Consider the following 11,054-nt stretch of genomic DNA (forward strand, 5'->3'; position numbering starts at 1 on the left):
AGCAATCGGGTCAATTTCAGGTAAAGCTAAAATCACTTACAATTAAAGAAAACTGAAAGTTGAAGTTATTAAAAATGAAATTCTAATTTCGGGTCATTTCAGGTCCATTTCGTGTCAATCGGGTGATTTTCGGATCACTTTCGAGTTTTGTCTTAGTAAATCGGATTACAGGTTCGGGTCGAGTTCGGATCGTGTCTGATATTGTCACCCCCTGCATGTGATTAAGTTTGACGCAGGCCCGGCTCAATCAAAATTGAGGCCTATGCTAAATTTAAATGGTGCCTTTTAATAAAAAAAAACATCACATAAATGTTATTCTATTTTAAATTAATTTGAAACTTAAAATAAGAAAAACGTCAAATAAAATATACATCGTCTGAGTAGCATATTTATATTTTTATTAAATAAATTAATTTATTTAACACAAAAAATAAATAATAGTTATAATATATAATATGTGACAAGAATAAAAATTATATTTATATTAATTATTCACTAAAAATATTTAGCAAATCAATACCAAAAATTCAAAAATTAATTTAATAAATAATAATCAATACTAACATAAGAATATATAATATCAGTTTATATTTAATAATAATAATATTAATGATAATCAACTAACTATAAACAAATATATAAATCAAGGATTTTAATAAACATAGAATGAAAAATAAAATTAATTGTATATGTGTAGAAATATTACAGCTTAAAAATTCGGGGCCCTCCAAATCTTGAGCCCCTGTGCCGAAGGGCTTCTTGCACACCCTAATCACCGGCCCCGGAGACAGGTTGAGTTCCCTATCTTGGGAAAGCTGTGCTCTTTGGTGTTTCCTTGTTGTCAAACAGCTTTGGAACTGTTTCACTGCAACTGACCCGGTCACTCTCCGGGTCAGTTTCTTCCACCTCTCCTCACCACTCCACCCCAACCTGGAGATATGTACACTGCAACTGTGCTCAGCACGAGCGGCTCAAGACCAATAACTCCTGTCCAAGAGCTCCTGTTTTGTGTGTACCAGCTGCTTCTTCCCAGAATAAGCAAGCCACATATTTGGGCAGGGCGTATAAAAAGGTATTCCCCGAGTCTCTTAATACTTTTTCTTTTTGTCTTTATCACGTTTGATAACACATGCTTTTACTGGTTAATATTTTTAATTTTGCATTCTTACTAAATATAAAAACTTCACCATACTCATGAGAATGAATCCAACAAGATCACTCATGACTATATTTGATTATATAGATTTCATGTAAATTAGTAATTTGCTTCATTTTATGAACAGTCCCGACATATTAAACAAGAAAAGTAATTAGAGACGGAGTGAGCAGTAATTAATATGCTATTTGCATTGAGAATACAAGAAAATAGAACAGGTACCTTACAATGCATGAGAAAAGGACACAACTAAAAACGAGGTGATGACTTGGCCTACGTTAGGCAATTTGGTAAGGTCGGATGAACAACATGCAGTAAATTGATTGCTTTCCTGGATACATCATTGGATGATCAGATTGCATATTGTTATGCAATCAGGCTGCTTTCACATCGGAACACTATCTGTTACTCGTACTCCCTCCGTCCCCCTGAATTCTATATATTGGCGGGCGGAGAAGTGTGTGAATCCTCCTGTAAAATATAGTTGTATGATTTTAAATTTTTATTCAGAAAGAGAAAATTTTAAAAATAAGTTATAGAACTATATATTTTTTACGAGCATTAGAGGGCATGCCGAGCAATGAAAGAAAAACGTATAGATTTGAGTGGGACGGAGGGAGTATGGATCAACCAGGTGGATGTCAGTGTTCATATGCTGCCGGTCCACTTAAAAGCTACCTTGAAAACCTTTCTCAACTTCAGTCACTTCTTTACCAGTTTTTACAAGTAAACACTCCCTCTATGACTTGAACTGAGATAAGAAAACTGCCTTGTCAATAAAATAACTGTAATACAGTGAATGATTAGTTTTTTTTCTTCAAAAGTGTTCCCTAGTTAGTCTGTTATTTAGCTTTTAAGTGAAGTGTAACAAAAAGTAGTCATGTAAATAGAAATCACGAAATATAAAAAATAAGAGAACAGAATATATGACTAAGAAACACTCCATTGCATCTATTCAGTCAGTTCACTTACTTATGTTCTTCCCTCTGGCCTCTGCTCCTAAACTAGACCACTTATTATAGTATTCAGCCACTAGCACTTGTTAACGAGGCTCAACCATGATTGTCGGATCTCGCGATCAAGATTGGGTGCAATGGCACGTGGTATAGCATCATATAACATGCAGCTGATCCTGAATCTACTCCAAAATATAATAAACAAGAGGCTTACAGTTAACTGATGATACTATATGAAGTTGCCATTGACTTTACTATGTCTATATATATCTGTGTGTGCTCTAGGCCTAATAGTAATCATCCCATTTCTAGATCTTCCCCTCGCCCAAAATGATTTCTGTATATGAGTTGTGTAGTGGCAAGTCTAGGTATGGTGGGCACACATTAAAATTGAAAGAGGATGATATTGGTGGAGAGGATGCAAACTGCATTGGTTGCGAGAAATCAATAATAGGCTCTCCTACATATATCTGCAGTGTTAGTCATGATGATCTTGATTGTCGAGGATTCTACTTGCACAAGAGCTGTGCAGAATTGTCCATACGAGATGACTACCATGGACACCCGCTAAGACTAATTGAAGAGGAGGACGATATTAAGGGAGGGGATTCTGCATGCTTTGTTTGCAACAAACAAATTGTAGCAGGCTTTCCTACATATACTTGCATTCATGATGTCGATGTTGATTGTCAAAATTTCTACCTCCACAAGACTTGTACAGAATTCCCCTTGCAGCTGAACCACCATAAGCACAACAAGCACTCCCTTGCTTTTCTGCCAGCTCCTGATTGCGTTTGTGATGTTTGTTTTCATGCTTTAAAGTTTGCTTATGCGTGTGATGATTGTAAGTTTCATGTGTGTGTGTTCTGTGCTTTCGAACAGAGAGTGCTTAGTCATCAAGGTCATCCGGAGCACGCACTGACATTGATCAAGAGGGAATCCTTGTTCACCTGTGATGCTTGTTACGAGGAAGCCAAAGAGTCTTCGTATTTGTGCCTCACCTGTGACTTCTGGATCCACAAGACTTGTGCTCTTTCCCCTTCCACTATTCAAGCTTCTAATCACCACCACCACCCTCTCACTCTTGTCTACTCTATACCTGATATTCATCGCTATTTTGTCCGCTCCTGCAACATCTGCAACAAAGTAGTTCATCCAAATTTCTGGGTCTATTATTGCCAGAAATGCACATACTTTGCGCACATCAAATGTGCCACATCCTCGGTTATAATGTGAGTACCCTTTCTTATTTTGATTCTTTGTTATATAGACCAATTATTTCATAATTTATCACGAGCTTCATGTCTGACGATTATCAGCTCTAATATAAATTATTTATATCCAGAAATGAGATTGAAGCAGAGGACATTGATAATGAACTTGCTTTGGTCCAATTTCCTTTGCCTAGCAAGGAGTCACTGTTTGATCTTATCATCACCCAGTATTACCAAGGTGAAAGCTTTATCACTTGGTCAAGAAGGCTCTATAATCCTCTTACTCTTATTTTCGAGCACTGGAGTCACCCTGATCATCCATTACAAAAGCTCCGTTTTAGTGTTTCTGAGGATGACGACGATGACAGTGATGATGATGCAGCCTTGTTGATATGCGATGGGTGCATTCAGCCCATAACACTTTCTCATCCATCTTACTATGCTTGTATCCAATGTGGTTACTTTCTCCACTCCTTTTGTGCGACCAAGTTGCCACCAGAGTTGCCTGCAGGAGCCTCCCCGTTTCACCCTCAACATTCGCTCGTGCTGTGGAAGAGGAGCATTTCGGCCTTTGGTCTTGTGACATGTGGAGCATGCGCCAGCGAAACGAATGGATTCTTCTATCACTGTAAGACTTGTGATATTAGAGTTGATATCCGTTGTGCATTCTTACCCACCAGGATTAAACATATATCTCACAAGCACTCTCTTGTTCAGCGTCCATTTTCTGAACCCATGTGTAGCATAAGTAAGATTACAATTACAGGTGGCCTGGTATATGGGTGTGAAACTTGCAGTGACGTACATATTAGTATACTTTGTGTATTTTTGCCAAGCATTGTCAAACACAGGTTTGATAGTCACCCGATAACGTTGAGACTTCCTCCATTTTTCTACGAAGGAGTTTTCTACTGTGAATTATGCGAAGAACAAGTTAACAATCAATGGCCACTCTATCACTGCGATGAATCGGATCATTCTTTTCATTTTAACTGCTTTGATCTTCTTCCGAACATTAAATTTGGAGGGACCATTGAACTTGATATTGACCATCGGCCGCACACATTTACATTTGTTTTAGAGAGGCCTAAGAAAAAAGGCTTCCTATACAAGTGTAGCAATTGTGCTGACTCCTATGAATTTGGTGTATTTTTTAGATGTGACGGGTGTGGATATCTTGCCTGCTATGGATGTGTCAATAAGGTGCTGGGCGGAACTTCACCCAATGAATTTGTAATTCCCGAATAGAAAAGTTATTGCATTGTACTATTAGTTCTTTTTTCTTCTTCTTTAAGCTTGTCTGTGTTATTCTATACTTACAAGACTTGTCATATTATTTCCTTTAAATCCATTGTGCATTCTTATAGTAATTACATATTCTTACAAGGGAACCTGAGTCGGTCTATCGTCAGATGACATTGTAATCCCTTTTCATCTATAACTAGAAAGGGATACTATGATTTTTATTTTCATATTAAAAGTTTTAAAAGTTTTTACGGCTTCTGATGCCAACTAGAAAGTTCTCATGTTATTCGGCAGTTCAGCGTTTTGAGAAATTGCTAAAGCTTTCTGCAGCACTTATAATTTGGAAACTTTGAGAAATATTAGTGAACTGAGTATTTTATAGATCGAACTAATGGTTTGTTACCCAGGTATTTTAATGATTCTAGTATTCTATAGATCCAAAAGAATTTCGGGTAACGGGTCGTGTTCGTGTCAGCAATCGGGTCAATTTCAGGTAAAGCTAAAATCACTTACAATTAAAGAAAACTGAAAGTTGAAGTTATTATCTCTCTCCCAGCCGCTTCTCCTCTCTTCCTCTTCCATTAGGGTTTGTTTTTTTCAAGTAAATCGAGGGGCTTCCACTGGTTTTCTCCGGTGGAAAGCCCCAACCCCTTTATTATCTATCTTTACTCTTGTTAATTTCTTTTCAATAAAACCCAATCTTTTGGGTGTTTGTGTGTCTCTCCTCTTGGAGTGTGTGGTTGTGTCTCTCCTTTTGGAGTGTTTGTTATGTCTTTGTTTAGTCATGATTGGGTTTATTTCGTGTTGGATCAGTTGAAAACGATTTTATTGATATTTTTGGTGATCTACAAAAACTGTATCGAATCTGAGACGGGGGTGATTATTGCAAGAGCTCACCTTTCACAATCAAAGATTGTTCTTCATTCACAGGTTTATACTTTCGGCATGTCTATAGCTGGTATCCGGCATGTAGATAGCTGGGGTGCCTTCGGCAAGTCTATAGCTGGTATCCGGCATGTAGATAGCTGTGGTGCCACTTCTCCAATCTCGATTTATGCGATTGGTGTTTCTGAACATTGGGCTATCAATAGTTTTTATGTGATACGGTCAATTGCGATGTTACTGTTTCCAGAAATTTTGGTGCAATTTGGATCGCTTGGGATGTCTTTGATTTCGTTCTTAGCTTCAAGAATTTTTGAATTCTATCTGTTAAACGATCAGGAAACAAATCATCTAATTGTTTTTTAGCATGTTATTTGTTTTACCACCTGGTTGTATCGACAGTTGGGGGTTTGTCCCGACTGTATTATATTCAAGTTAATGAAATCTTCTTGCATTTGTCAAAAAAAAAAAAAAATGAAATTCTAATTTCGGGTCATTTCAGGTCCATTTCGTGTCAATCGGGTGATTTTCGGATCACTTTCGAGTTTTGTCTTAGTAAATCGGATTACAGGTTCGGGTCGAGTTCGGATCGTGTCTGATATTGTCACCCCCTGCATGTGATTAAGTTTGACGCAGGCCCGGCTCAATCAAAATTGAGGCCTATGCTAAATTTAAATGGTGCCTTTTAATAAAAAAAAACATCACATAAATGTTATTCTATTTTAAATTAATTCGAAACTTAAAATAAGAAAAACGTCAAATAAAATATACATCGTCTGAGTAGCATATTTATATTTTTATTAAATAAATTAATTTATTTAACACAAAAAATAAATAATAGTTATAATATATAATATGTGACAAGAATAAAAATTATATTTATATTAATTATTCACTAAAAATATTTAGCAAATCAATACCAAAAATTCAAAAATTAATTTAATAAATAATAATCAATACTAACATAAGAATATATAATATCAGTTTATATTTAATAATAATAATATTAATGATAATCAACTAACTATAAACAAATATATAAATCAAGGATTTTAATCAACATACAATGAAAAATAAAATTAATTGTATATGTGTAGAAATATTACAGCTTAAAAATTCGGGGCCCTCCAAATCTTGAGCCCCTGTGCCGAAGGGCTTCTTGCACACCCTAATCACCGGCCCTGGAGACAGGTTGAGTTCCCTATCTTGGGAAAGCTGTGCTCTTTGGTGTTTCCTTGTTGTCAAACAGCTTTGGAACTGTTTCACTGCAACTGACCCGGTCACTCTCCGGGTCAGTTTCTTCCACCTCTCCTCACCACTCCACCCCAACCTGGAGATATGTACACTGCAACTGTGCTCAGCACGAGCGGCTCAAGACCAATAACTCCTGTCCAAGAGCTCCTGTTTTGTGTGTACCAGCTGCTTCTTCCCAGAATAAGCAAGCCACATATTTGGGCAGGGCGTATAAAAAGGTATTTCCCGAGTCTCTTAATACTTTTTCTTTTTGTCTTTATCACGTTTGATAACACATGCTTTTACTCGTTAATATTTTTAATTTTGCATTCTTACTAAATATAAAAACTTCACCATACTCATGAGAATGAATCCAACAAGATCACTCATGACTATATTTGATTTTACAGATTTCATGTAAATTAGTAATTTGCTTCATGTTATGAACAGTCCCGACATATTAAACAAGAAAAGTAATTAGAGACGGAGTGAGCAGTAATTAATATGCTATTTGCATTGAGAATACAAGAAAATAGAACAGGTACCTTACAATGCATGAGAAAAGGACACAACTAAAAACGAGGTGATGACTTGGCCTACGTTAGGCAATTTGGTAAGGTCGGATGAACAACATGCAGTAAATTGATTGCTTTCCTGGATACATCATTGGATGATCAGATTGCATATTGTTATGCAATCAGGCTGCTTTCACATCGGAACACTATCTGTTACTCGTACTCCCTCCGTCCCCCTGAATTCTATATATTGGCGGGCGGAGAAGTGTGTGAATCCTCCTGTAAAATATAGTTGTATGATTTTAAATTTTTATTCAGAAAGAGAAAATTTTAAAAATAAGTTATAGAACTATATATTTTATACGAGCATTAGAGGGCATGCCGAGCAATGAAAGAAAAACGTATAGATTTGAGTGGGACGGAGGGAGTATGGATCAACCAGGTGGATGTCAGTGTTCATATGCTGCCGGTCCACTTAAAAGCTACCTTGAAAACCATTCTCAACTTCAGTCACTCCTTTACCAGTTTTTACAAGTAAACACTCCCTCTATGACTTGAACTGAGATAAGAAAACTGCCTTGTCAATAAAATAACTGTAATACAGTGAATGATTAGTTTTTTTTCTTCAAAAGTGTTCCCTAGTTAGTCTGTTATTTAGCTTTTAAGTGAAGTGTAACAAAAAGTAGTCATGTAAATAGAAATCACGAAATATAAAAAATAAGAGAACAGAATATATGACTAAGAAACACTCCATTGCATCTATTCAGTCAGTTCACTTACTTATGTTCTTCCCTCTGGCCTCTGCTCCTAAACTAGACCACTTATTATAGTATTCAGCCACTAGCACTTGTTAACGAGGCTCAACCATGATTGTCGGATCTCGCGATCAAGATTGGGTGCAATGGCACGTGGTATAGCATCATATAACATGCAGCTGATCCTGAATCTACTCCAAAATATAATAAACAACAGGCTTACAGTTAACTGATGATACTATATGAAGTTGCCATTGACTTTACTATGTCTATATATATCTGTGTGTGCTCTAGGCCTAATACAGTATACTAATCCCATAGTAATCATCCCATTTCTAGATCTTCCCCTCGCCCAAAATGATTTCTGTATATGAGTTGTGTAGTGACAAGTCTAGGTATGGTGGGCACACATTAAAATTGAAACAGGATGATGATGATGTTGGAGAGGATGCAAACTGCATTGGTTGCGAGAAATCAATAATAGGCTCTCCTACATATATCTGCAGTGTTAGTCATGATGATCTTGATTGTCGAGGATTCTACTTGCACAAGAGCTGTGCAGAATTGTCCATACGAGATGACTACCATGGACACCCGCTAAGACTAATTGAAGAGGAGGACGATATTAAGGGAGGGGATTCTGCATGCTTTGTTTGCAACAAACAAATTGTAGCAGGCTTTCTTACATATACTTGCATTCATGATGTCGATGTTGATTGTCAAAATTTCTACCTCCACAAGACTTGTACAGAATTCCCCTTGCAGCTGAACCACCATAAGCACAGCAAGCACTCCCTTGCTTTTCTGCCAGCCCCTAATTGCTTTTGTGATGTTTGTTTTCATGTCGTAAAGTTTGCTTATAAATGTGATGATTGTAAGTTTGATGTGTGTGTGCTCTGTGCTTTCGAACAGAGAGTGCTTAGTCATCAAGGTCATCCGGAGCACACACTAACATTGATGCAGAGGGAATCCTTGTTCACCTGTGATGCTTGTTACGAGGAAACCAGAGATTCTTCGTATGTGTGCGTCACCTGTGACTTTTGGATCCACAGGACTTGTGCTCTATGCCCTTCCATTATTGAAGCTTCCAGTCACCACCACCACCCTCTCACTCTTGTCTACTCTATACCAGACATTCATCGCTATTTTTTCCGCTTCTGCAACATCTGCAACAAACTAGTTCATCCAAATTCCTGGATGTATTATTGCCAGAAATGCACATACTTTGGGCACATCAAATGTGCAACATCCTCGGTTATAATGTGAGTACCCTTTTTTAATTGTTTTTCTCCTTGGCTATATAGACCAATTATTTCATAATTTTTCACGAGCTTCATGTGTTTTATGTTTGTTATCTCAGAACTAATTTTAATATAATTTTTCAGAAATGAGATTGAAGCAGATGATATTGATGATGAACCTGATTTGGTACAATTTCCTTTGCCTAGCAAGGAGTCACTGCTTGATCTTATCATCACCCAGTATGACAAGTTCCAAGTTGACCATCAGGGCGAAGGTACTGAAAGGTTTTTCACTCTATCAACAAGACTTTATAATCCACTTATTATTTACGAGCACTGGAGTCACCCCCAGCATCAATTAGAAAAGCTCCATTATACTGCGTGTGAGGATGATGACGACGACAGTGATGATGATGCAGCCGTGTTGATTTGCGATGGGTGCATTCAACCCATAACACTTTCTCATCCATCTTACTATGCTTGTATCCAATGTGGTTACTTTCTTCACTCCTTTTGTGCGACCAAGTTGCCAACAGAGTTGCCTGCAGGAGCATCCTCATTCCACCCTCAACATTCGCTCATGCTGTGGAAGAGGATCAGTACGGTCTTTAGTCTTGTGATATGTGGAGCTTGCAACAGCCCCACGAATGGATTCTTCTATCACTGTAAGACTTGTGATATCATAGTTGATATCCGTTGTGCATTCTTACCCACCAGGATTAAACATATATCTCACAAGCATGCTCTTGTTCAGCGTCCATTCTCCGAACCCATGTGTAGCATAAGTAAGATTACAATTACAGGTGGCCTGGTATATGGGTGTGAAACTTGCAGTGACGTACATATTAGTATACTTTGTGCATTTTTGCCAAGCGTGATCAAACACAGATTTGATAGTCACCCGATAACGTTGAGACTTCCTCCATTTTTCTACGAAGGAGTTTTCTACTGTGAAATGTGCGAAGAACAAGTTAACAATCAATGGGCACTCTATCACTGTGATAAATCTGATCATTCTTTTCACTATGACTGCTTTGATCTTCTTTACAACGTCAAATTTGGAGGGACCATTGAACTTGATATTGACCATAAGTCGCACATATTTACATTTGTTTTGGAGAGACCTAAGAAAAAAGGCTTCCTATACAAGTGTCGCAATTGTGCGGACTCCTACGAATCTGGTCTATTTTTTAGATGTGATGGCTGTGGGTATCTTGCCTGCTATGAATGTGTCATTAAGGTGCTGGGCGAAAGTTCACCCAGTGAATTTGTAATTCCCACATAGGAAACTTATTGTATTTTAATATCAGAGGGGTGTATTGGATTGGGATTTTAAAGCATTTTTTTGCATTCATGAAATCCGAAGGTATTCGATTGGGATTGTTTGAAATCCATTAAAATCTTGAGGTATTCAATTGGGATTTTAAACTATGCTGCAAAATCTAGTGGTATTCAATTGGGATTTTAAATTATGCTTTAAAATCCGATGGTATTCAATTGGGATTGTTTAAAATCCATTAAAATCTGATGGTATTCAAATGCTGATGGATTTTTTTTCATTTCATAAAATGATGGATTTTGTGACATTCTTCAGTGTATTTTAAGTTTTTTGAAATCCCACCAAATTCAATGGGATTTTGAAGCATTATACCTAAATCCTATCAACTCTGCGACATTTCATCAAGAATCCGCAAAAAATCAAAATCCTATACAATACATTAAAATCCATAGACTAAAAACAATGCATTAAAATCCCAATCGAATACACCCCCGTCAGTTTTTTCTTTTTCATTAGGCTTGTCTGTGTTATGCTATATAAGACTGTTTACTTTATATCCATTGTCCATTCTTATAGTA

At 37.1% G+C, this 11,054-nt stretch overlaps 2 protein-coding genes across 2 annotated transcripts; both read left to right on the forward strand.

The window, feature by feature from the left end:
- Positions 1 to 2,442: 2,442 nt before the first annotated feature.
- Positions 2,443 to 4,574, forward strand: LOC135152244 (uncharacterized). Its single transcript, XM_064092093.1, has 2 exons — positions 2,443 to 3,344; positions 3,458 to 4,574. Exons 1-2 carry the CDS (start codon positions 2,443 to 2,445, stop codon positions 4,572 to 4,574), a joined length of 2,019 nt encoding a protein of 672 aa, XP_063948163.1.
- Positions 4,575 to 8,313: 3,739 nt separating this feature from the next.
- Positions 8,314 to 10,482, forward strand: LOC108217001 (uncharacterized). Its single transcript, XM_064092094.1, has 2 exons — positions 8,314 to 9,218; positions 9,342 to 10,482. Exons 1-2 carry the CDS (start codon positions 8,314 to 8,316, stop codon positions 10,480 to 10,482), a joined length of 2,046 nt encoding a protein of 681 aa, XP_063948164.1.
- The last annotated feature ends 572 nt before the right edge of the window (positions 10,483 to 11,054 follow it).

The sequence above is a fragment of the Daucus carota genome, chromosome 4 (genome assembly GCF_001625215.2).
Source record: "Daucus carota subsp. sativus chromosome 4, DH1 v3.0, whole genome shotgun sequence".
Taxonomy (NCBI): domain Eukaryota; kingdom Viridiplantae; phylum Streptophyta; class Magnoliopsida; order Apiales; family Apiaceae; genus Daucus; species Daucus carota.